The 26,809-nt window shown below is 42.4% G+C and overlaps 2 protein-coding genes across 16 annotated transcripts in view; one reads left to right on the forward strand and one right to left on the reverse strand.

Moving 5' to 3' along the window:
- Window positions 1–1,454: 1,454 nt before the first annotated feature.
- PIGP (phosphatidylinositol glycan anchor biosynthesis class P) lies at window positions 1,455–12,904 on the reverse strand. Of its 2 annotated transcripts, none has more exons than XM_049710625.1 (5): window positions 12,659–12,904; window positions 12,094–12,180; window positions 6,278–6,350; window positions 3,961–4,079; window positions 1,455–1,809 (listed from the first exon to the last, which is right to left on the reverse strand). In XM_049710625.1, exons 1-5 carry the CDS (start codon window positions 12,687–12,689, stop codon window positions 1,679–1,681), a joined length of 441 nt encoding a protein of 146 aa, XP_049566582.1. In that variant the 5' UTR covers window positions 12,690–12,904; the 3' UTR covers window positions 1,455–1,678. The 2 variants fall into 2 exon arrangements, with proteins under 2 accessions (XP_049566582.1, XP_004287041.2); XM_004286993.4 differs by having other exon boundaries at window positions 12,094–12,195; window positions 12,676–12,903.
- A 52-nt stretch (window positions 12,905–12,956) lies between these two features.
- The window catches only part of TTC3 (tetratricopeptide repeat domain 3), a 140,157-nt gene continuing 126,304 nt past the window's right edge, over window positions 12,957–26,809 (forward strand). For 6 of the 14 annotated variants that reach the window (XM_033418272.2, XM_049710599.1, XM_049710603.1 and 3 more), the window contains exons 1-5: window positions 13,018–13,167; window positions 24,347–24,501; window positions 25,251–25,293; window positions 25,617–25,767; window positions 26,235–26,322. In XM_033418272.2, coding sequence (XP_033274163.1) covers window positions 24,358–24,501; window positions 25,251–25,293; window positions 25,617–25,767; window positions 26,235–26,322 — 426 coding nt within the window. In that variant the 5' untranslated portion in view covers window positions 13,018–13,167; window positions 24,347–24,357. Of the gene's footprint in view, window positions 13,168–16,026; window positions 16,157–20,288; window positions 21,734–24,346; window positions 24,502–25,250; window positions 25,294–25,616; window positions 25,768–26,234; window positions 26,323–26,809 lie in introns of those variants that run through there. The other 8 variants (XM_049710598.1, XM_049710601.1, XM_033418270.2 and 5 more) reach the window with 7 other exon arrangements.

Genomic DNA, 26,809 nt, shown 5'->3' on the forward strand with positions numbered 1-26,809 from the left:
TGACGTGCCCTTACCCTAAATTAATACAGGAACTGGGACTCATTAGGGAACAGAAACAGCAGATTCACGTTATCCATCTCATGCTTACTGGGCAGGGATATGGTTATTGAAATGGAAGTCCCAGTTTTCCCAACTCTTTAAATTTATTAGTTTCATTTTCTTTTCTCTCTTTCCTTTTTTATTTTTAAATACAGAAAATATAGTTAAATTTGCATAAATTAAAATGTGTGGCTCCAATCCTGGGTAGAGATTTAAGTTATCAAAAGATAGGCGGCACTGAGTGCTAGATGAATTTAGATTTGGTCCCCCTGGCCAACTGTGAGTATACTCCTGCTAAGTCATGGGTGGCTTGTTTCTTTTAAACATTTCTATCTAAGCTTCTTAATCTTACACGAGACATACCCAGATATTAATACGGCAGCGTTGCTCAAACTAATCCATAGTTAGTTACCAAATCCTCCAACCCCCTCAACTGCACTTCCCCAAATCTGTCTGATTCAGTAGAAGGTGCAATCATCTACTCAGTTCAGTAATTTAAATAAACCTAGGAATGACTCTTGATCACAACTCCTCTCGGTAGCCTGCCTACCCTGTACAATCAGATCCATCTACCCAGTCAGCTGTCTCCAACAAATGCTGCAAAGCTACGCGCTCCTCCGCAGCTCCACAGCTACCACTCTGCTCTACGCGGCAAGCATTTTCTGCCTGGACTAATGCTATCGTCTCCTGACCGGTCTCCCTACTTCCACACTCTTCCCTGTCCCCAATTCCCCCACCTGAACCTACCCTCCACCCACCGCCCAGTGGCTTTTATTTTATTTTTTTTGGCCGCACCCAGCGGCTTGTGGGATCTTAATTCCCCAACCAGGGAGTGAACCTGCAGTGAAAGCGCAGAGTCCTAACCACTGGACTGCCAGGGAACTCCCCTCAGTGGCTTTTAAAAAACACAGATCAGGCCATGACACACTTTTCCTCAAAGCCTCCTAATGGCTCAGTATGTGAAGGGCCTCAAACCCATCACACTGACAGATGAACTCAGACTTCTTACACTGGTCCTCACAGCCCTCACACCCTCCAGCAGCAAGTGCTAGGCCCCCTGCTGGCCTCCTGGCCTTAGGACACACCACGCTCCTTCCCTCCTTCCCACCCAAGGTCTCTGTCCTGCCTGCTCGGTACTGGAAGCTCCCTGCTGACCCCCTAATCTTTATGTGACGGCTCCTGTTTTTGCTAATCAAACCTCAACCCCAACTGCCTCCTCACAGCAGCTTTCGTCGACTGCCCCATCTAAAGCAGTCGTCCCTGAGACACAAATCTGATGGCAGAGACACACATTAAATGTGCCCTTCTCCTAAACCTAAGAGTTTGAATTCTGGGCTTCTAAGAACAAACAGTGGGAAGGACACAATTGCCCTTTGAAAATTACAACATGAATGCCTCTCTGGAGGGACACCTGCCATATGGTAATGTAGTATTTTATTTACTCTATTAGTAACTACTATTTGATAACATTTATAATATTAATAGAACTTAATCTAAGAGAAGTTCAACTTACATTTTTCTTTCTTTTTTTTAACATTTCAATACTGGATATTAATCAGAAAGACAGTCAAAATTACTACGGTCGAAATTCTTCCATCAAAAATTTGTAATAAATGTTTGGTATTAGTCTATGTACAATTCAGTTTTTGGTGTAAAGTTCTTTGGCTTCAAGAAAAAACATTTGGTTTACTTCACTAATAGGAATATCTCTTAATGCTGGGATGGCCTCTTCTTGGTATTTCTTCGGCTGTTGGTTTTTGGCATAGTTATCTGTAAGAAGAGGACAAAAGGCTCTGTTTACCCAAGCAATTTCTTCAACAATCTCTGTGGTTTGTGGAGACCCACCACATAGTTTACTAGGCTAATGTTTGGATAATGACAAATACCATGTTTAACATAATTAAAAGGCCCCTTAAATTCTCTCTTTAGAAGAAATGTCCCGATTAGAATAAAAATCAGCCAAGTTACTTTTTGCATTCTCTAACTTGGGTAAGAAATTAATATTTCAGGGACTTCCCTAGTGGCGCTGTGGTAAGAATCCGCCTGTCAAAGCAGGGGACACGGGTTCGATCCCTGGTCCAGGAAGATCCCACATGCCGCGGAGCAACTAAGCCCACGCGCCACAACTACTGAGCCCATTTTCTCTAGGGCCTGCGTGCCGCAACTACTGAGCCCGTGTGCTGCAACTACTGAAGCCCGCAAGCCTAGAGCCCGTGTTCCGCAACAAGAGAAGCCACTGCAATGAGAAGCCCCTGCACTGCAACGAAGAGTAGCCCCCGCTCGCCACAACTAGAGAAAGCCCACGCACAGCAACAAAGACCCAATACAGCCAAAAATAAATTAAAAAAAAATATTTCATTCAACTGTACAATGATGATTCAAGCCCCATTTGTACATTTCTCATAGGAACAGAATTATATCAACACCCCAATCATTTGGTACAATCATTCATGCAAACTTAACAATTTCCCCTCTTTGTACAAATTGTCTATTTGCTGTAATTCCAGCCAAGTATGCAGGGAACGCAGTAGGTTATCAGAAAAGCAATATCTAAAAGTTAAAAAATCATACCAGAACTTAAAAAATACTTTGCTTCCTAGAATCCAAGCAAGTTCAGGAACCTAATTTTTTTTTTTTTTTTTTAAATTTTGGCTATGCCACGCGGCTTGTGGGATCTCAGTTCCCCAACCAGGAGACTGAACCCAGGCCATAGCAGTGAAAGCCGGGAATCCTAACCATCAGGCCATCAGGGAACTCCAGGAATCTACTTTATTCTTTAGACTTGAAATAAAAGAACTTACCAACAACTACAGAAAACATGCCGTGGCTCTTCTATCCACTTAATTGCGGTCAGGTGTACACAGTGATCCTGAGGATACACACCCCCAAATTCCTCCTCCCAGACAAGGCCTGTATGGACCTCTTTGTCATCCCTTGATCAACACAGCTTGCTTAGGATAAAAGAAGTTTCTCTCAGGCAAAGTTGCCAAGGAACATATTACATACTTGTGGTTTTTATGGGAAAATATACCTGTTAACTAGTGTAATAAACAGCATATTCATGACAGCTTATTTGTGCCATGTGAACATTTCCTCTGGTATAATCGTATTTATTTCTCCCAGTTTTTTTTTACTATGCTGATGTGTGTCAATTACTACAGCCTGTTCTTTGTTGCTTTTTCTTTTTTAAAAATATTTATTTATTTATTTATTTCGCTGTGCTGGGTCTTAGTTGCAGCATGTGGGATCTTTTTAGTTATGGCATGTGGGCTCCTTTAGTGGCAGCATGCAGGCTCTTAATTGTGGCATGCGGGATCTAGTTCCCTGACCAGGGATTGAACCTGGGCCCCCTGCACTGGGAGCGTGGAGCCTTTTTTTTTTTTTTAATGATCTAGGTTTATTTTTTTTTTATTATTATTTTTTGGGCTGTGTTGGGTCTTCATTGCTGCATGCGGGCTTTCTCTAGTTGTGGTGAGCAGGGGCTACTCTTTGTTGCGGTGCACAGGCTTCTCATTGCGGTGGCTTCTCTTGTTGTGGAGCACGGGCTCTAGGTGCATGGGCTTCAGTAGTCACAGCATGTGGGCTCAGTAGTTGCGGCACATGGGCCCCAGAGCACGTGGGCTTCAGTAGTTGCTGCACGTGGGGTCAGTAGTTGTGGCCCTTGGGCTCTAGAGTGCAGGCTCAGTAGCTGTGGTGCACAGGCTTAGTTGCTCCACAGCAATGTGGGATCTTCCCGGACCAGGGATCGAACCCGTGTCCCCTGCATTGGCAGAAGGATTCTTAACCACTGCGCCACTGGGGAAGTCCCAGGAGCGCAGAGTCTTAACTACGGGACCACCAGGGAAGTCCCTGCTTTTCTTGACAAAAGTGTCAATACCCGACTCCTCCAACCCCCGGCACTTTCCTTTGATATAAATTTACCTGTGATTGTATGAATGGAGTTGAGTGGAGAGGTACTCATCATGTTTATCCCGAATAAGAGCACATAACCAATCACTGCAGTAATGAGGAGGTACACAGGCAGTGCAACTGCCCAGTATCTGCAGAAAAGAATATTAAAGTAGGTAACAGACTTCCTAAAAAGTTGCAGTTCTCTACAGTTCATCACCAAGTTAATACACTTTTAAACTTAATTTTAGCTTTGACTGAAATAATGCATGTACCTAAAAGGCAGTCCAATAGTTCTACTGGCCTACAGTGAAGCTGCTATCCTGTACCCCTGTTTGAGCCCTGGTGTCTTTCTTCCCAGCAGGGAACACTTTCAGCACCTAAGCTGTTTCTTCTGGTGTTTACCTCCACCTTCCTACACAACATACTCCTATTCCTATTTCTTGACTTTTTAAACTTCAGACATTTTCTCTGAACATCCTAATATGGAGATAAAGATGTATATATAAATAATGTTTGAAACGGAGCACTGTAACGTATTATTATTATGTCTGCTTGTACAATTTTTTGTTTTTCCTGGAAATTAATTACTACTTTTTGTCTGTTTGCTTGGTTTCCCATGTACCTATCAATACTCAGTCCTCAAATTCTCTGATAGAATCTAGTATGCCTCTTAATACAGTTAAACACATCAAATGCTCTACCTCACATGTTTTATTGGGTGCATTATTTAATAATTTCTTCCCTACTGTTTTCTCTTTCTGGAACTTCTAAGAGCTTTTTTGCTGTTATACTTTCCTCATCTTTTCTTTATTTTCTATTTTGCTATACTCTGTCCTACTTTCTGGAGATTACTTTTTTTTTTTTTTTGCGGTACGCGGGCCTCTCACCGTTGTGGCCTCTCCCGTTGCGGAGCACAGGCTCCGGACGCGCAGGTTCAGCGGCCATGGCTCACGGGCCAGCCGCTCTGCGGCATGTGGGATCTTCCCGGATCGGGGCATGAACCCGTGTCCCCTGCATGAGCAGGCGGACTCCCAACCACTGTGCCACCAGGGAAGCCCTGGAGATTACTTTTGGTGTTTCTTCTAAACCTTCAATTAAAATGTTAATTTTGGCTACCATATTTATAATTTCCAAATGCAGTAATTCTCTGAACATTCCCTATTTTATAGCATCCTGTTGTTTCATAGTTATAATCTTTTTTTATCTCTGAGGATTTTGTTTTAAAGTTTTCTTCTGCTCTTTGCGTTATCTCCATTTTCTTCAAGTTTCTTTTCTCTTTTCTTTTTTTGCTTTTTTCTCTTGTATTTCATTTTAGAGGCTTTCTTTTAATGTCTGATAAGTTGCCCATTCATATTTAAAGATGAAGTACTGGGAAGGCAGGGAGGCGGCTGGGGAGACATATAAAAATAAAAATAAAGATGAACTACTAACAAGCTAATTGGAAGCACTGTGCATATGTGGGCTGGGATGGCCAACTGGAGACCCACACTATGGGAGACCTGGCCATTCCATTGGAGGATCTCTAATTATCAGAAATTAAAGACCCTTTCTCTTGAGCTGGTCAACTTCTTCAGGGAGGACCCTCCTATCTTGCTGGGAGGAGGCGGGTGGTATAAGCCTGCCAACCACAAGCCTGAGAGCCTAGTGAGGAAAGGTGCTTGGGAGGAATCTCACTATTCAGCAATGCAGATTTTCACTGATCCCTGTTTTCAGTAACGTGCCTAGTTAGACCTAGTGTCCCCCAGACTAGAGACTCTCACTCAGCCTTTCCAGAGCATAAAACTCCTGTCTTCTGCAGGGGAGGGTTGGTCTCCAGCTTTAAGGGCTGAGGAGGGGGATTTGAGGGTTGAATGCTCTTTAAACACTGTTTTCAGCCCAACCCAGAAATACCATGTTAAAGAGGTACCCGTACCTCCAATGTCTGGGCCTCTCTGTGTTGTGGGCACAGAGGCTCTGGCTGGCTTCCCTGCTTTAGCAATGTGGGAAAGTGGAAATTCAGTTAGTCACCTCTCACCTATCTGCAATCCACTTCCCAAGATTTTATTGATACACCTCCACTATCCCGTTATTTGCTCCTGTGGGTTTATAGCTTAACAATTATTTTTTTCTATGGGCTTATTTTAACAAGATTTTGGGAGGAAGTAGGGATAAAGATGTGCATTTAGTCCACCATCTTTAAATAGAAGCGTATCAATAATCGTCTTTAAAAAGCTTTAAATTTCTATATGGCTATTTATGGATCTTAAAAGAATAAATATAAGATTTGCATAAGTCTTAAGAAAAAACCTGATCCTTCGAAACAGCATTGATATACTCTTACTTTATTTAAGAAATACATTGAACTTACTTTTGAGGCCAATAGGTTAAGCCTAAGGAGTTTAGCCAAGATTCAGGAATAAAAGCCCACACAAGATACAGTACTGCAGAAGAGGGAAAAAAAAAGGGAAAAAGGTCAGTAAGGCACGCATCCAATCTATCAAGGTTCAGATAAAACAACTAGAGAGAAGCTGGTGCGCTGCAACGAAAGAGCCCACGTGCCATGACTAAGACCCGACGCAGCCAAAAATAAATTAAAAAAAACCAAACCATAAAATTTACGATCTTAACCATTTTAAGTGTAATGTTCAATAGTGTCAGGTATATTTGTATTGCTGTGAAACAGGTTTCTAGAACTATTTCATCCTGTGAGTCTGAAACTCTATACCCATTAAACAACTCCTCTTAGTTATTTTAAAAAACATGTCTTAACTTCCGCTACTCACCCTGTATTTTAAGCAATTTAAGGGCAGAAATCATGCCTTAGTAATTGTTGTAATCCTTATAGCACCTAGCAATTTGCTTTATACGTAGTCGGTGTTCAACACTTCATCCCCACAGGGTTGAAAGTACAGACATTTAGGGGCATAAAGGTGAATTTATCTACCCTTGTTCTGATCCACAACATGCCTTATCTCCTAGAGCACAATCTTATTTCCCTCAATTCGGGTCTCTGTGGCACCCTTTACTGTTGTCCCTCTATTGTAACAGCCAACCTCTGAGCACTCACTGTGGCTAAGCACACTTCTGAGCACTTTACATGCATCATTTCATTTAATCCTCAAAACAATCCTAGTAGGTATTAAGCCATTTTTACAGAGGAGGAACTGGAGTCTCAGACATGTTACATCCTCTGTCCAAGGTAAGTGGCAGAGAGAAATGTCAAGCCTGTCTCAGTGATGATGAAGGATTAACATTTTTCTCAACAAATATGTATTACGGAATTCTCTATGTCAGGAGTGTGCGATACAATGGTGAACCCGAAAGAGATGGCCTCTGCCCTCTCCGAGCTTAAAATTGAGCAAGGAATAGAGAAGAATAAATTGGTGTTTTCAATACACTCTGATAAGTGCTAACGAGCAAGTAACAAAAGAGGATATTGGAACACATAAGAAGGCCCTCAGCCCACAGTGGCGGTGATGTGAATGGTTAGGAAAGATTTCCTGGAGAAGTCATTAAATTGGGGCCTAAAGGATGAATAGGGGGTTAGCCAGATGAAAATGCTGGGCTTGCAGACGATAGGAAGGAAGGAAATATGAGAAAACAGTGTTCCCAGCAACCACCACAGACAGAGCGCCGGGGATCTGAAGAGAGAGCTGGTGTGGTAGATGGCAGAGGGAAAAGCTGGCAAGGAACTGGCGTGGAGCTTGAGTTTTCAGGATTAATGAAATACAAACAGCACTTCCCTGGTGGTGCAGTGGTTAAGAATCCGCCTGCCAATTCAGGGGACATGGGTTCGAGCCCTGGTCCAGGAAGATCTCACATGCTGCGGAGCAACTAAGCCCCTGCGCCACAAGCCTGCGCTCTAGAGCCCGGGAGCCACAACTACTGAGCCTGCGTGTCACAACTACTGGAGCCCACGTGCCTAGAGCCCATGCTCTGCAACCAGAGAAGCCACCGCAGTGAGAAGCCCGCGCACCGAAGAGTAGCCCCCGCTCGCCGCAACTAGAGAAAGCCCACGTGCAGCAACAAAGACCCAATGCAGCCAAAAATAAATTTATTAAAAAAAAAAGAAACACAAACAGTGGGGAAACAAATGCAAATTCATAAATGGAAATGATTTGCTTAGTTTAATTAAGTGAATGAATATTTACTGTACATCTGCCATATGCCAGGCACTATGAGAAGGTCGAGGCTATAAAGATAAATGAGACATGGTCTCTGTTCTCACAAAGTCATGTGGGAGAGAGAAACGAGTCAAATGTAGTGGCAGGAACTTCCCAGGCACTACCTTACTGGACCCTCCCCAGACCCCTGAGGTGTGTGCTAGTAATCCTTACTCACAGGTGAAAAAAACTGAGGCTCAGGGAATGTAAATAACTTGCCCAAGGCCTCACAGCTAAACGTTACTGAGCGGGAATGAGAACCTGGGCTTACAGGCAGCGGCTAGAGCACTGGAAACGACATGAAGCGGAGGCGACATATTTGGGGGAACCCCAGGCAGCGTGGAGTGGCTCGGGCATCAAGTACGAGGCAGGGAGAAACCAGCTGGAAAACTGAACAGGTCCCAGATCATGGAAGACCTTGGGCGAGGAACATGCACTTTATGCTCTGGGCAAGGGGAACAACTGGATATTTTGTTGGTAACTTTACAGTTACAGCAGACTACCAAGAGAAATAACCATCCAGGCTCCAACGAGAGGTTTTAATCAGGGAAGTCCACGTCTGGATCTCAAGTGCGTCACTGTGACGGCTGCATGTAGGATGAACCTGTGGAAGAAGTGAGACCCCGGCAGGCTTAGTGGCAGTAGCAGATGAATGAGTTGGCGGAGAAGGAAAAGTACAAGTGAAGAGGACTCCCAGGTTTTCAGAGTGGGATCTAGTCATTCCAACCCTGAAGAAAGAGATACTGGAGCAGTCATTCTCCACACAGCGTCGAGAGATTTTCCAAAAAGACAAATCTGACCCTATCATTTGCCAGTTCAAATCCTTCGATGCCCTTAGAATAAAATCGAAAATCCTTCCTAGGGCTTGCAAGAACTTGAACGACCTGGCTCGGCCCGCCTCTCCAATGTCCAGCCCTCACGCACTATGCTCCAGCTCTGGACAGTGTCTCATTTCTGTGCTTCAAACAACCTTGCGGACGCAGGGTCACTGCAGTTACAGTGAGTGCTGTCTGCCTGGAACGATCTTCCTTTGGCTCTTCCAATGCAGATGGTTCCTTAGCCTGCTTTATGTCTTAGCTCAAATGTCACCTTAAGAGAGGCTTTCCCCAATCACTTGCTCTCCCAACTGTGTCCCACCTACCACACCTTCATTACTCCCTGTCATTTCCCTTTATTTCCCTCAAAGCTATTACCACAATCTATAACTACTGTGATGGATGGAAATATTTGTGTCCCCCCCCACCAAATTAATATGTTGAAACCCTAATCCGCAATGTGATGGATTTGGAGGTGGGGCCTTTGGAAGGCAGTTAGGTATAGATGAGGTCATGAAGGAGGGGTCTCCATCATGGGATTAGTGTCCTTTCTTTCTCTACTACATGAGGATACGAGGATACGAGGATACGGTAAGGAGGTGGTTGTCTGCAAACCGTAGGAGGGCCCTCACCAAGAACCCAGCCATGCTGGCATCCTGATCTTGCACTTCCCCGTCTCCAGAGCTGTGAGAAATAAATGTCGATTGGTTAAGCTACCCAGTCTACAGTACTTTGTTATAGCAGCCTGAACAGATTAAGACAATTAGCTTTTTAAATCAGTAAATATTTCAATGTACAGAGAGACTCAGGTAACCTGTAAGTACCCACCACCTAGTTTCATTATGACTGTTGGCTACTGGCCTCTGACCTCCTCTATCCTATTACTTTCTGCCTCACTATCTCAGGTTTCAACCTTACTGACCTCCATCTGTTCCTTGAAACCACTGGCCTCCTCGGGCTTTTGCACTGGCTCTTCTCTGGGAGGCTCTTTCCCTGGATTGCCACATGGCTAACTCTCACTTTTCGTGTCTGTGCTTACAACTCACCCCTCAGTGAGGCACCACCTGACCGCTGTATTTAACGATGGCAACCTCCTCCCACTTCTTATCCTCCTTTCTGGCTTAATTTCTCCCCATGGCACACATTATCATCTGACATTCTGCATGTTTAATTATTTAATTTGTCCATTGGCAATCCCCCCCTAGCAGAATGAAATATGTGAAAGCAGGAAGTTGGGGGCTGTTTTGCTCTTCCCTTGCCTGTAATAGTGGCTGGCACATGGTAAGTACGCAAGAAAAATTTGCAGAATTAATTTCTGGTTGTGGGTACTATTGGATTTAAGTTTAAAGTCATTGCTTTTATTTAAATACATAGTTTCTAACCCTTCAAATAACTCTATAGAACAGGGATTTACAAAAATGATGATGTTGATGATAACAATAACAGCAGCAGCTAACACTGAATAAATACAGGTATCCCCACTTTCCGAAAGCTTGCTTTAAGCCATTTCGCTTTTATGAAAGACCTACGTTAGTTAACTGTCTTCGGTAACCAAAGGAAATCTGAAGAGGATTTTTGATTTTACTTAAACAGCATTCAGTGTTTGTTTTTCAGGGAGCCGTGATACAGGCAGTGCCCACCCAGAGCAGGGAGAGTGTGGCATGTCTGGGCTCCTTCCCCAGAGCTACACTCAGCATCTCGGCATCAAACCGCCATAGCTCTGAACTGTGTCGGTGAACATCTTGATCTCAACTGAGTATCTTTATCAAATTGAGTGCATTATCTCAATTTATCTTGTGCATTGCTTAGCAAGATGTGCCCTAAGGTAATCGTTTCTTTGCTTTACGCCATTTCTGCTTACGAAAGGTTTCATAGGAATGGTCTCTACTTTTGGATTGTTCGAGAAACCTGTACTTATTGCTCCTATGCATTCTTTTAAGTGCTCTGCATACATTACGGCAAGTAATCTTCACAACGGACATAAGAGGTAGCATAGTGAAGTCAACCCAGCGTGCCTGGGTTCAAATTCCAGCTTTATCATTTACTGGCTGTGTGACCTTGAGCACATTACTTAAGCCCCGTGTGCCTCTGTATTCTCATCTGCAAAATGAGGACAGTAATGACAATATCTATCTCACAGGACTGTCTTATGCTTCATAAGCATTTGATAAACATCACCACCCTTTCACAGATGAAGAATCTGAAGAACCAAAGAAGTTAACTAAACAGTCTTCCACAAAGCTAATCTGTGGAGGAGTCAGGATTTGAACTCAAGTCATAACTTCTTCACTCCATAGACTCCCCTGGCCAACAGCTCGGTTGGCTAAACTGATGTAGTTAGGGTTCAGAAGCATTACCACTCCAACTTTCTGGTTTCCACAAAATTCTAAAAAGCTGTGGGCACCCACTTTTCTCCCTAATTCTCAAATCCTTTTGGGGAGAGACATGGGGCCCACTGTGTGACTCTGGGAATATCGTGTCTCAGTAAACATCAGTTTCCTTATCTGTAAAATGGGACCTTATGGGGACTGATTGAGACCCAGGATGTAAAGTGCAGCTGACTTCTATAACCTGATTGCTGTCCCTCCCACAGGCTGCACTGGGGCCACACCAGATTACTCATTTCCAAACCCCACAATGCCTTCCCACTTCTTCCTTCTTATTGGTGAAGACAAAGTTCCTGGGAGAAAGCTCACTCTGACTCTCAGGGTTTTTTGTTTTTTTTCGGCCACGCTGCTGCGTGGCTCACAGGATCTCAGATCCCTGACCAGGAATGGAGCTCTGGCAGTGACAGCACAGAGTCCGAACCACTGGACCCCCAGGGAATTCCCTGACTTTCCAATTTGATTTCTTGTCTCGACACTGGCTGCCCATGGCCCTTATCACACTGATAGAGAATTGTAGATTTACTCCTCTGTCTTGTCCACAAAACCATGACCTCCTTAAAGGCAGGGACCAAGTTGCAATCACTTTGCAATCTTGACTGGTGCTGCATTTTAAAGATCTGTTGAGATTAAATCTTTCAGGCTCATGTCTGGCATGTAGAACACTCTTAACAGACAAGAGTTCCCTCCAGGTTTTCTCGAAAAGAGACAAAGGTAGAAAGAATCACAGTTCCTGTGTACACATTCTACAAACAAATGCAATAATTTCCTGTCCTTGAACACCAGAGAAAGGCCCTGGCCATCCATCAGGAAAGTACTTACTGAAGCCAAATTGGGAGCTTAAGAAAAGGACAAAGCCATAAATCGCTCTTTCTGGCAATGGCGACGGTGAATTTTCCACCATTTTCCCTGTCTTTAGATAATCTGTGGGAAAGAAACACAATCATCTGTCAGTGACTCACACCACTGGCCTATTATAACATCATCGCTTTGCTATGGGCACAGCCTCTCCGCAGTTTTTTTCCCAGCCTAAACCACTGCCAACGGGCAACCTGCACACAGACCTCTAACACACACCTGCTTGCACACGTGCACACAAGCACCCATACCTCGCCTGTAGGCGCAACCAGCCCCCAAACCTCACATGCACACGCACACAAGCACACGCGCCACAGCGCGCCCCTCCCGCAGTGTAAGGTGGGGGGAGGCAAGGAGGGAGCAGGGGAGGGACTGACGCCACTCCAGCTCTGCAGGTTTCGCCTCCGTGCGAAAAGGGAAGGGCAAGCAGGGACAGAAGGCCCGTGCGGCCTCCTCAGGCCTGGGCCTCGGCGCCCGGGACCCGGACCTGCCCTCTCGTGGGGTCTGTTTCTCATTCGAGCCCGGGGACTGGGGTTGGCCCTCGACCTTGGGTCTTCCATGCGCCCACTCCGGCCGCTCCCCACAGTTCGGCCACCTCCGTGCCGAGTCCTCTGCGCAGGCGCGGATCAGGGAGCCGCAGGGGGGCGAGAGAAGGAAAAGGGAGAAAGGCCGAGTCGCCAAGGCAACCCCTGCCCGGGCGCAGGCGCACTACGACCCTCGCCCGACAGGAACGCGCGAGCGCGGGGGCGGGAGGGATCGGTCAGCTCTCCGCCGCTGGGGGCGGGGCGGCACGACAGCGCAAGTGCATTGCGGCCCACGTGACGCGTCTGCCGCCTGCGCCGCCGGCCGCTCTTGCCCGCCCGCTGGCTGACGTGGAGGGCCTGAGGCGGCGGCGGCCCGCGTCCAAGGCTCGCGGGCTGCGGGCCCCGGTGAGTGCACACCTGGCGCGCGGCAGGGCTTCCGGATGTGTCACCTTGTCGCGCTGCAGCCGAGATGCCCGGGGAGAGGGGCCCTCCACACCCCCTCCGTGGGTGTGTGGTGAGTGTGGGTGTGTGCGCGTCGCCCCGCGTCGCTGGCCGTGGCGCCCGCGGTGTGTGTGCGCGGGTTGGGTGCCGGTGCAGAGCGGGAGTGTGTGGTCGCTTTTGTCGGCCTCAGTGGGTGTGTTTCCTTTGTCTGGTGTCCTCCTTCTTTAAGTGTGGCCCCGTCCGGGCTTCTGTGCGAAGGTGGGAGAAGCCCCTTTGTGTGCGCATCCCCCGGCCGCACGCGCACTCTCGCCCCAGTCGGTGCGCGGGTGACACCTTGGCTAGGCGGAGGGTCCGCCGGCCTGAGCGCGGGTGGGCACGGCCCCGTGTGTCCCCTCCCGGCTCCTTTGTGTCCGCGCTGCTTCTTCCCGGCGACGGCGTGGGCACCCCGGCGGTGTGGGAGCCCCCGTTTGTGTCACTGCCTCTCTCCGGGGGTGCGCGTCCTCCGCGCGCGTGGCCGCGCCTCCTGTAGTCGAGACCCCCGCCTGCAGCATCGTCCGCCCGGCGCTGCGTACTCGCGTGTCCCCGCGCGCGCGTTGCGCCTGGGTCCTGTCGAGTGTGTGATCAGGTCGTCGTTCGCGAGTGTTCGTGAACGTTCTTGCACGCCCCTCCTCTGTCTTGTGTTCCCTACACCTGCGCCACCTGTTTTCGTTAGAATGGCTGCCGAGCGCGGGGAGGGGACGGGGAGGGAGAAATCAGTTCAGTGCTCCCCCGTCCCCTGCGCCTACTTCGGAGCATCCTTCCTCCCCCAGCGCTAATGGGAAGGGGGGACAGCAGCGGGTCTGGCAAGCTGCGCCGTAATATTTACGATGTCAGGTGTGGCCGGTCGAGCCAGCCAGTTTTGGGGACGGAATAAGGGGGCCAAGGGCCAAAAATGGAGTCAAGGCATAGGTGAATGTTGGTTGATACCAGTGTGGCGTACTATTTTCAGAGGCGCCCTACACGCCCAAAGACCTTCGATTTCAGACTCCTTCCAAAATAATATGTACACGATACCTGGGCAAATACCTTTTAGCCGATCCTGGGCGTTCTTGATAATACTTAACGGTTCATATAGTGGTTTATGGCGTTCACGTAAATTAACTCTCGATTCTGCCTGGCGTCACGGCGAGGGAAACAAGGTAGACATCTTACAGGTTTTACTCCCGCCTTGGGAGCAGTTTCCTCATAATTACAGCTCTAGCTAGGACATTCTGTATTGCAGGAAATTTGCCTTTTATCCTATTAGAGACCCATTACCCATTAGAGACCCAGCTACTCCTCTTGCTCAAAGGTTCGTGCTCTGCGCTCAAGGGCTGCGTTTCGGTGTCTGTTTCTCGTTGTTCATTTGCTCAATTTTCTTACTCTTGCCTAATTTTCCGTTTTTTCCTTTTTTTTTTAATTTCTGGAAGATTTCACACATAAAATACAGAGGGGTATCTAACCAATCCATGATTAAGATTTACAGATGTAATTATTTTGCCGAATTTACTTCAGATCCTCTTTTTAATTTCAAAGAACTAAAATTGCAAAATATGGAGGTGCTCTCAGTTCCTGCCCCTCCTTCCGTAGAGGTTGTCACCGTGTTTAGGTTTGTGTATATCATTCCCTTGCATATTTTATACTTTGATCACGGTGGATCCATAAACAATATATAGTGTTGTGTGTTTTAAACTTTAATGGTATTAAACAATGTGTCTTTTTGCAACTTGCGTTTTTCGATCAGCATCACATTTTCAGACTTACATATGAATAAATTGGATAATTGTATTTGGTTCATTCATTTTAATTGCTGGTATAGAATTCCATTGTATGAATATACCATAATTTACTTATCCGTTTTCCTGTTGATGGGCTTTGTTTCTGGTTTTTGACTCTAAAAAAACAATCCTACAATAAACATCTTTGTACTTGTCTGCTTTGTGCACACGTTTGGAAGTTTCTCGAGAAAATACACCTAGTAGTGGATTTGCTCTATACTAGGAAATATGCATCTTCAACGTAACTAAATATCACAGAAGCTCTCAAAGTGGTTGCACTAATTTTCACTCTCACTGGTATTGAGTGAGGACACCCATTTGTCACACCCTTGCTAACACTGTATGTTACCTGACTTTTACATTTTTGCCTTCTCTTTACTGACCAGCTTCCTTATAACTTTAGCTTGCAGCTAAATTTGCTTGCACCCACCTTGGCTTCTGCTCTAGCCCTGTGTCAGCCTATGGGTTCATCTCTCACAGTTAACTGGCTCAGTCTTTATCTCATTTGGTTCTCATAAGATTAATTCCAGTAAACATTTATTTTGTACCTAATTTATCAGTTCCAATGGTTGATGTAAGATAATTCCATGGTATGTTAGATGTACCTCTCTAATAGCAGGTGAGGTGATTTAATTAAATACTTTTTTGCATATGATGAACGGTTTTTTAAAAATCTTCTTTCCTCTAATGTAATATTTGATACTTTCAAAATATGTAACATATATGCAAGTTGTGAAGCAAAACAATAAAATGAACACCTATCAACCCACCACTCAATCCAAGAATCAGAATGATCGATCCAGGAATCAAAATGACCGATATTGAATGTGCTCACCTCCAGAGTGACTACTATCCTAAATTGTGTGTGTCATTCCTTGTTTTTTTAAAAATAATTTTATCAGATATGTATACATCCCTCAACAATGTATTGTGTGGTTTCTATTGTTTTTGAATTTAAAAAGAATACTGGATACAGCTTTCTGGGTCTTGCTTATTTCACTCAATGTTATGTTTCTAAGAGTCACTGATATTCAGTATAGATATGTCATTAATTTTCACAGCTGTGTAATATTCTGTGGGTGAATATAACACAGTGTATGTGTTCTTCTGTTGATGAACATTTTGGTTGTTTCTAGGTTTTGCTGTTTTGAAGATTCTTGTACATATCTTCTGGTACATAGTTGCAAGAATTTCTCTGCTTTTCACACTGGGGTATATGACCTCTGGGGAAGTAATAAAGATTTTCTGAGGAGTACTTGGGCACAGGTAATATTAATGAATCAATTTGTGATCATTAAATTCCACGTGTACCCTTTCGTAAAACTGGTAATGCCGAAGCCTGTGACAGAAACTTCCTCCTGGTTCTACTTTCCCACCTTCCCTCTCACAGTAGCACTTCTGCCTTAAATTAGGAATGCATAGCACTCACCCATATGGAATCTTACCAGGGTAGTGTCCCAGTTGAAAAACTCTCCATGGAAAACAAAAGGCTAATCTAAAATACATGCAGCTATAGTTTTAGGAAACACCTCTTTTAATCCAGACACTTCCCATCTCCTCAAGAGCTGCATTTCCAATAAAATATAACTTTTATGTTTAATTATCATTATATATACTAGTTATTTTTTGATCAACTTTATGCTGTAATAATTATGACATTTTAAACCAATGATATGTCAGTTTTAAAATGTCACTGTGATACTCTAGAAATTCATCCTTTGCAATTATTTAAACTTGGGGCTGAAATTTTTTTAGATGTCATTTTAAAGTGTGAAGAATATGTAATTTTTAAAGCATGTGGTTTGTGAGTAAAAAATATCGGAATACCACTGTGGTAAGCTATTTGCTAGAAGTGGAATTGCTGGGTTATGGGGTATGAATGTTCAACTTTACAAAATGATACCAAATTGTTTTCTGAAGTGGTTGTACCAGCTTATACTTTGGCAAGCAGTTTTGTCAATTTATATACTTTGATAGGCAGTGTGTAAGAATTATAGTTGATCTATATTCTCTGCAACACTTATTACTTTTAGACTTCTTAATATTTATCAATCAGATGGGTATGAATTGGTGTGCATTGTGGTTTTAATTTGTATTTCTTGATTGTTAATGAGTTTGAGCATCTTTTCATTTGTCTGTGAACCATCTGTCCTTTTCGTTCACCAAAAAAATACCTCGTCATATCTTTTACCCATTTTTCTGTTGGGGTGTCTTTTAAAACAAACTGGTAACATCGATGCTTTATTGAGTATACATGTTGTAAATTTCTTCTAGTTCATGGTCTGTCTTTTTGCACTTCATGGTGTATTTTGCTGAACAGAAGTTCTTAATTTTAATGTAAGCTAATTGGAAACTTTCCCTGCCCTGGGATTATAAAGTCATTCTCTTGTGTTTCTCTTTAGAAGTTTTTAAATGACGCCTTTCACATTTAAGTTCATAATCCATCTGGTACTGATTTTTGTATATGGTGTGAGGTAATGATCCACATTCATTTTTTCCCCCCATGTGGCTACAATTGACCTCACTCCGTGTATTGAATTGGCCCTCTGTTCACTAGTGATCTGCTGAACAACAACAACAAAAAGTTTGGTAGCATTTATCTGTGAGATCATTTGGATCTAATTTTTTGTGTGTAGAGGATTGTAAATTGTTGATAATTAGCAATTGAATAGTAATAGGACTTCAGGTTTTCCATTTCTTTTAGTCAGTTTTGGTAAATTTTATTTATTTATTTATTTTTTGCGGTACGCGGGCCTCTCACTGCTGTGGCCTCTCCCGTTGCGGAGCACAGGCTCCGGACGCGCAGGCTCAGCGGCCATGGCTCACGGGCCCAGCCGCTCCGCGGCATGTGGAATCTTCCCGGACTGGGGCACGAACCCGCGTCCCCTTCATCGGCAGGCGGACTCTCAACCACTGTGCCACCAGGGAAGCCCTATTTATTTACTTTTAAAAATTTATTGGCATCAGGTTCATGGTATTGTCTTAATTCTCTTTAATCTCTTTTACTTGTAGTTATGTTCCCTTTTCTCATTTTGAATATTATTTGTGTGCGACTTTTTTTTTTAAATCTTGCCAGAAGTTTGTCTATTTTATTAATCTTGCCAGAGGATGAATTTTTGGCCTCATTTGTTCTATTATATTTTTGTTTTTTAGTTCATTGATTTTTGTCTCCTTTATGATTTCCTTCCTTTTCCTTCTTTGAGTTTATTGTTTATTATTTTTCTAACTTAAATTGCATGATTAACTTACTAATTTTCAGTCATTCCTGTTTCCTTCTACAAGCATGTAAAGCTACGCTTCCTCACAGTTCATTTTTGCTTTATGTAACATGGTTTAATTTATGGTATTTTCATTAACTTTTAAATTTAAGTATTATTAAAATTCCTATTTTGACTTCTTCTCTGACTTATGTGTTTTAAAGTTTTCTTTAAAATATGCTTTAAAATTTCCAAATGTTTCTTCATTAACATTTTTCCTTTTCGTTCATTTCTTAATTGTGTTGTCAGAGAATGTATTGTATACTTTATCTTTCTAAAAACATTTGTTTGCCCTTGCTTTATGGCCTTGTACATAGGGAATTGTGATAACTATTCTGTGTGTACTTGTGAAGAGTATGTATTCTCTAGTTGTTATGTATGTGTTAGATCAGGCTTGTAAATTGTGTTGTTCAGACTGTCTATATTAATTTTCAGTTGTTTGACCTATCATGAGAGAGATGTAGTCTTCCACTGTTACCTTCTAACAGACTTCCTGTAGTTCTAACAGTTTTTCTTTTTATGTATTTTGAGACGATTAGATACATGCAAGCTAAACATTGTTTTCCTAGTGGGTTAAACCTTTTCTGTTATGTTGTGGTTCTCTCCATGCTTAATTTTGATTTTTGTCTTAGGGTCTGTTTGGTCTATCCCACCTTTCTTTTGGTGGTAATTTACCTGGAATAGCCTTTTTCTTCATTTTCATGTCACTTTTCTTATGTCCTTAGATTTTAGGTATCTCTTATGAAGAATATATTACTAGATTTTTCTTTTAATCCAGTCAGGTAATTTATGATTTTTAATTGGTACTTTTAGAAGTTAGTTCAGGTCTCTTGGTGGTCAACTCATTTTTTTATCTAAAATTATTTTTATTTTACCCTTGTTCTTGAGGATAATATTGATGGGTATACAGTTCTAGGTTGATGCTTTATTTTCTGCTTATATGGTAAATATATTATTCTACATGCAAAGTTGTCTGCTGCCAGTTTTATTTATGGTAATTTGAAGAAAATATTATTTTTCTTCTGGCTGCATTGGATTTTCTGTCTTTGGTTTACATCTTCACTTCTAAGTCTAGATGATTATTACTTTTTATTTACCTATTTTGGATACATGTGTTTCCTGATTCAGAATTTTGTCTTCATGAGGTCTAGCAGATTCTGAGCCTTGTGTCCTTTAAATACTTTCTCTCTGATTTTATCTATTTTCTCCTTCCGGAAATTTAACTGGATATATATGTATTAGACTGTTTCCAGATCACTTTTCATCTTTCACATTTTTCATTTCCTTGTATCTTTGCCAGAACTTAAATTGCTGGGTAATTCATCAGGCATATGTTCTTGTTCGTCACTTTTCTCTTCACCTGTGCCTGATCATCTGTTTGACCCATGTGTTTCATTTTCCTTTACTTTTAACAATTATATTTCTAGTTTCTTAAAGTATCACTCGGTTCTTTTTTAGCTGTACCCAGCCATTTTTTTTAGTCTCATGTTGCTTGCTCATTGTTTTGAATCTGTATTCTGTAGACTGGCAGTCCCAATGTTTGATGTCCTCAGGGGTCTAAATTTATTGCTTGTTTTTTCTGTTGCCTTTCTTATGGTGGATTGTCCCCTCCTGTGCTTAGAGATTTTCAGTGATGAACTCTTGATTGATTGATCTTTCTCTGTGGGGATTTTGAGAGTCTGATTTGGGGGTACTTTCCTTCTGATAGGATTTGTATTAGCTTTGGCTGGGAGCGTTACGTGGGACCAACCTTTCAGTTTTCTCACTTTGCTTCTGGCCCATGATCCCACTATTGCTCTTGGCATTATGATTTATCATTGTTGACTGTCAGGTTTAGTTTCTAGCTAGAGGTTTGTTGCTTTGGGGGGGGAAAGGGTGGTTTTAAATGTTGGCTATTTCTATGAGCTCAGCAAAATTTAAAAAATCTAGCATCCACTTTGTTTTGCAGTCATGGAGTGCCCCATTAGTTCATCATAATTGATGGGTTCAGAAGTCCTTTACATTAGTATTTAATTTTTGTAGTATATTCATTTTAGTATGTGTTAGGAAAAAATTCTGTCCTACCAAACTTAAGATTTCTTGGTGGTAACAAACTTTCCATTAAAACAAGTTTACATCTAAGTTAAAATTTGAGTTAGTGTAAATAAAAATATTAAATAGGTAACAGTACAGTTGACAAGTGGGTTTGGCAAAGTTTTCTACTTTGGGGTATGCAAATTAAAAATTTGGGAAGCACTGAGATACGGAATCAAGATGAGTAGGGCACAGTGTGCCCTCTGGACATAGTGAACCTACAGAGAGAAACCTGTAATGACCAAACAGTATAAAAATTGCTGTCAAAAAGAAATGAGCAGGGTGCTCGGGGCTTACAGAGAAGCGGTGCAAAAATAAACTTGGTGGTAGTGAGAAGTTCAGGAAATGCTTCCTGGAATCGAGTGTTAAGGATTGGTGGGCATTGTGGTTGCAGAATAAGGTTTGTTTAGAAGTGCCAGGCAGCTGAGTATGACTGGCTTCTACGTTGCATGTCATGGAGTGACTAGAGAAATGCAGGAACAGGATCACCAAAGGCCTTCTGTGCTATAGTAAGGAGTTTGGACTTTATCCTGAAGATGATGAGAAGCTTCTCAATTATTTTAAGCAGTGAAGTGTTATGATCAGAGTTTTAGGGGATGCCAAGATTGAAGGCAAGTCACCAGTTAGGAGACTGCTTGTTTAAGTAGTTCAGAGGAGAAAAGGTGGAGCTGCAACCAAGGCATTGGCAGTGGGCACGAAGAGGTGTATGTGTGCTGATTTTGGATTCCTTAGAGGAGTCGAAAGGACAGGACTTCATGGTCAGGTTGGTTAGGGATGTTGAAGGAGACTGGGGGAGTGTAGACTGACCTCCAGATTTCTGGTTTGGGTAACCAGGTGGCATGTAGAGCAATTAACTGGTAACATACAGAAAGAGGAAAGAACTTGGTTTCATTTGTTCTTGAGGAAAAAGATAAGTTTGTTTTTGAACTTACTGAATCTGAGAGGCTTGCGGGACATCTTGGTTAAGACCCAGTAGCAGTCGATAGGGAGGGTCTAGAAGTCATGAGATGCAACCCAGCCTGGAGAGATTTGAGAGTCTTCAGCATTTGGACATGTCAGCTGTGGTTTGCTACAGTGAGTATGAAGTAACTTAAAGTAGTACACAGATTAAAAAAATAAGAATTTAACGTGTCTGAAAAACGTAAGCTGTATTTCAAACCTATAATATCATGGATATTATCACTTAGACCAAGTGAGCCCCAAAAGAAGGGAATATTAAGTAAATAAAACACATGGGATCTGTGGAAATGGCAAAAATTGTGGTGAAGCTATGCAAATGATGGAAGTTCAGAAAGTGCTGTTTTAAGGCATGGGTATGGTGGATAAGGTCACCCAAGGAGAGAGTAAGCGTGAGAAGAAAAGAGAGTTGACATTTGGGTGGCGGGGAATGGAAAAGAAGAGCCATGGAGACTGAGGAAGAGCAGCCAGAAGAATAGGAGGAGAACCAGGAGAAGATGGTCTTTGGAGTCCAAATGAAGAGTTCTGAGAAGGAGGAAGTGGTCAACAGCGTCAAGTAAGTCTTAAGCTGAAAAGTGCTCTTTGGAATTAGCAATTAAGGGAGACCATTTAGTTAGAGGCATCCATATAGCGGATTAAAAAAAACATTCATCTAATATGTTAATGATAGCTGATATTTGTTGCGTTTCCTATACACTGTGTGCTACTAAAAGCACTTTAAATGTGTTAATGGATTAATCAGATAGGTAGGATTGCTGTCCTCACTTGATTAAGTGAGGAAACTGAAGCCTACAGAGGTTAAGTAACTTGTCCAAGATCACACACTCAGGAAATAGAGCCAGGATTCAAGCCCAGGCAGTCTGGTTCCAGAGTCTATGCTCTTAACCACTATGCCGCATCGCCTCTCTGGTTAAAACAAAACAGAAAATAAAAATAACACCAATGTCGTAATTACGGTGCAGTTGGTGTAGGGCATGGTATCAGTGAGATATGCCAGGCTGTGACTGACCAGCATGGTGTTACAGTGGCTCAGTCTGCCAGGTATGAGCATGTCAATTGTATTGTAACTGATGCCACGATGGTGATGTGTGGGCTGTGACAGACCGTTCTTGGCTCTTTCTGTATTTATATACAAAAAACATTTGCAAGACAAATGAGTTTAAAAGTGTATATATTTCCCAGAATAGCATATGTCCCATATTATGTGCCATACTTTGGGTGCTAAAATGTCTTCATATTTTTTCCAGTCATCGTTTACTTTTGGAGTTAAATTCTCTAAACTCTGGAAGTATTGTTCATCCGGGACAGGTCAGGTTCCAGACATTGTAGATATCCAGTCTACTGGAAAAGGTCGCCAACGGCTTTATTGAAGCAGCTTCCCTTAAATGGTGGAAGTGGAAACCCAATATTAGGAAAGTGAAAATAAACGAGAATGGAGGATTTGAATGGCAGAAAAGGAAGAATTCTTGATGAGGTTGAAGAATGTGGTAGGAGATAGGGGAGACGTAAGTCGTAATGATTCCTGGGTGTGGTTGGAGAGGAGCTAATCAGAGTTAAAGATTTAAAAACTGGTTTAGACCTGGGCAGTGGTCCAAGGTGTGGCCCTGTGAAGGAAGAGCCTAGGTGAGGTGGGCCGCAGATTTCATTTTAGTTGAGAAGGTGGTTGCACTGCAAGGCTAGAGTCCTGAAGGGTTGTCCACATGGACGTTGGTGTGGCTGGAATGATGATTGGAGGAAAGAGGCGAACACTGTGAACTAGGTGCCTGTGTTCTTAAACATGACAACAGCCAGGAGGCAGCTAGACGGCAGTGACAACGAAACGTAGATCTAGTGAAATACAGTGTTTGAGAGGAAACTGTGGAATCAGAAGACCTAGGTTTGAATCCTGCCTAGCTTGGTGACCTTGAGCACATTACTTAGTTTTGCTATGCATGTTTTCCATCTGTATATTGACTGTGATAATAATTGGGCCTGCAAAGAATTGCTGTGAGGATCAGTGAGATGGTACGTGTAAAACGCCTGGTACAACATAGGACAAATGGTACCGGCAGTTTGCTAGGAAGGTGGTCATTGGTCTTCACTTCTGATATTGTGAGGTTGTTGTACAGCAAATTGGGCATAAGAGGAAGGATTACTTAAAGAAACAGATGTGTTTTCCAAGGACTCATGGTGGTCTTGCTTGGGAAAAAAGAAACTTGGTTTATCATAACAGTAGTGGGATAATAGTGATGAAGTGAACAGGTATAAAAAATGGTGTTAATGGTGGTGCTGGTGATGATAGGAAAAGAAAGCCACTACTTGGGCAAGAGTTACAAGTAATAAAATGCTGCATTTTCCAGTGATGTTTAGGTTTTGTAGCTATTCACTGATAGCTATACATTTTTGTTATTGAACTTCCTTCAGGGGACTACACTTTAGTCTGAAACTCTAGCCCTAATTCCCCGTCCCCCCACTGAAGTACTTGTTTTAAGAGCATGTGGTCGCTGATAATGTAAGGGGCGTTGCCGTGCTGCTGTAGCTGTTGTGAGAGCGTTAGGAGCAGCGATTGCTGGGAGGATGGCAGGTCTGGATGCGGCTGTGAGGGGTTAGGAGGCTACGTACTCTCCCTGTACCACTTCAGCTCTGCCCCTTTGCCCGAGACAGACACACACACTGAGGCATGGATAGGAGAATATGAACAGCTGAGAGGAAACCGTTTTCTCAGTGCAGTCAGGGTTTAGTTCCAGCCAGGAGGTTGAGAATGTGGCAGAGTTTCTGTATGATGAAACAGCATATTTCACAGAGGCAGTAAAAGCAGTTGGGGTAAAAGGGCAGCGGTGGAAGGATGTCTTTTGTTCATTCATCTAGGCACATACAAAGATGAATAAGATGCCCTTACTTATCTTGCATCTAAAGGAGACATGTAAACAGTTAAATTCAGGGTAGAGATGGTGATTCTTTGAACCCGACAAAAGGAAGAAATAGATTAAACTGATACTCGAGGAGAGTCAAGGGGAAAGACTAGCAAATGAGGTTGAGAATCTTCCAGAGCTCAGTGTTCTCATTGGAGTTATTTCCTTGGGGCATGAGTTCCAGGTATTTTTCAGATATACTATAGAAGCTAGGAAAACTGCTTCTCATATCATCTCAAATGATTTGATTATGGATTTGGGTTTTGTTGTGTCCTTAGGAGGGTGCACCATGGACGATTTTGCCCTGGGAAATTTCACTGTAGCAGATTATGCCTTGTTAGAAGAGTGCCCTTATGTGGATGATTGTGTCTTTGCCTCCGAATTTATGTCCAATGATTATGTTCGTGTGACTCAACTTTACTGTGACGGGGTGGTAAGTAGATTTCTTAACTTTTTTTTTTTTTTTTTTTTTTTAAACACCGCGTGGCATGCGGGATCTTAGTTTTCTGACCAGGGGATCACACCCGTGCCCTCTGCAGTGGAAGTGCAGTCTCAACTACTGGACCGCCAGGGAAGTCCCCTTAACTTTTTGTTTTTAACATTGTGTATTCTTAAAGGTTTATTTTTTTTAAAAATTGAGGTATAATTGACATATGACATTAGTTTCAAATGTACAACATAAGGGTTCAATATATGTATATATCATGAGATCAGCACAATAAGTTTAGTTAACGTCCATCACCATACATAGTTATACATTTTTTTTCCTTCTTATGAGAACCTTTACGATTTACTTCTTGAAGGTTTTGTGGTATAGAGCTGTCTGAGTAAAGATATTTTTGTGCTACATGAGATTTGATAGGGAGATATGTATGGCTTTTGAAGAGGTCATTTCAGACGGAGAAGTAAGCAGTGCCTCAAGAAGAATGTGCAGTGCTGGTGAAAGCTTGTTTTCTGACTGGAGATGAGACTAAAGGCTGTCAGGGAGAGCCATAGAAACAGACTCGGGGAAACACTGAAAAAGGCCAAAAGACTCATTGGTTGAAGATGTTGTATTCAAAGTGTAAAAGTAAACGTACTTTAAGTTTTTAGTTTAGTATTGATAACCCTTACATTAAAAATCAAGAACTGTTACTTTTGCATTTACCAGATACAAGTCAAAAGAATTTTTTTCTTTTTCAGGGTAGACAGTATAAAGATTATACCCAAAGTGAGGGAAACTTAGGTGAGTACTTTGGTATTTTCATTTTAATTTGTTGAAACAGCTATCAAGGGAGGTTCATGCATTCACATCAACATAACAGACTTATACATCTTTACAAAGTTTATTCTTTATTATCCTTTTTAACTAGAAATTAAAAAACCTTTCCTTGTTAAAATGGAGTTTTAGCTAACACTTAGATATTCTTAACATCTGACAGGTTAAAATATTTCATCCATTCATTTCTTACCTTTCCATATCCATTTTTGTCTTTTCCCTTGACAGTGTTGATTCATTCCAAAATGAGGCACAAAATATTAATTTAAAACTTTTTCTTTTTAATTAAGAGTTTGATATCTGCACTATGTGGTGTAGTAAACCTATTTCTATCCTGCAAGATTACTGTGATGCCATTAAAATACACGTCTTCTGGCCACTTCTGTTTCAACGTCAACATAGTTCTGTAATATCACGGTTGCATCCCTGTGTGGAGGCGAAGTAAGTTACTGCTTGTTAACCCATTTTGTATGAACAGTGGTGAGTGTGTTGCCCAGTACTGAGGAATGCCAAGTGCAACGGGAGGCTTATGTCTCATTCTTGTATACTGTTCAACTCTACTTTTGTTCAATAGAGTGGAAAAGTTAATACTTGGGATTTGGATATAAATGAATAATCGTGGTAACATTATAATGAATGAAACTCTGAGGAGCGTTAGATGGTAGATTTGAAGCTGAATAAGGAAAAATTAATATGCTTGTTTATAAATACCAGTATTATAGTACAGAAGAAAGAAAAAAGTGTAGTATTTTGTCTACCTAATAAACAACTTATTACCTAGAGTGAAGTAAGAGAACTTAATTTTATTCAAATAGTTTAAATTGAGGTATAACATATAGTTAAGTGTAAGATTCAATGAATTTTATATATGAGACCCTAATCTTTTAAAAAATAAATTTGTCTTTAAGCAGTTCTCATGCTTCTGAGATAAGTTTGAAGAAATTACAACATCTTGAGTTGATGGAAGATATTGTGGATTTGGCAAAGAAAGCTGCGGTAAGTGATAGAATGTGTTCCCCTCCCGCATTTCAAGGATATAGATATTTATATGGTATTAGGCCCATGTTACTAATTTATGGTGACTAATGGGTAATGGTTAACCTGAGCTTATTCTGCTATCCATGAGTTTGTGCTGTGTGTTTGAGAGATCAGGTAGATGGCTTTTTCCATGGTTCTGACATGACATGATGAGAACCAGGTGTGCTCCTTGCCGTTAACTAATAGACATTAGAATTTGTCACAAATGGAAGTGTGCACCTAGTTCACAGAAACCTTTGCCGCAGATTCTGAAAGTGATGGGTCCTATCTTGTAACGTAAAATCATGCCGCTGTTAGCACCACCACAAATACTTTTTCTTTGGGGTAAACTTTATCATGTCAGGTTTGAGGAGGTATCCCTATACTACACTGAGGGTTTTTTTTCCCTTGAAAGCTGTTTAATAATTTTTCTCATTTCAGTTGGTTATGGAGCCAAGTGTTTTTC

Source organism: Orcinus orca, chromosome 5 (genome assembly GCF_937001465.1).
Source record: "Orcinus orca chromosome 5, mOrcOrc1.1, whole genome shotgun sequence".
In the NCBI taxonomy this organism is placed as follows: Eukaryota; Metazoa; Chordata; class Mammalia; order Artiodactyla; family Delphinidae; genus Orcinus; species Orcinus orca.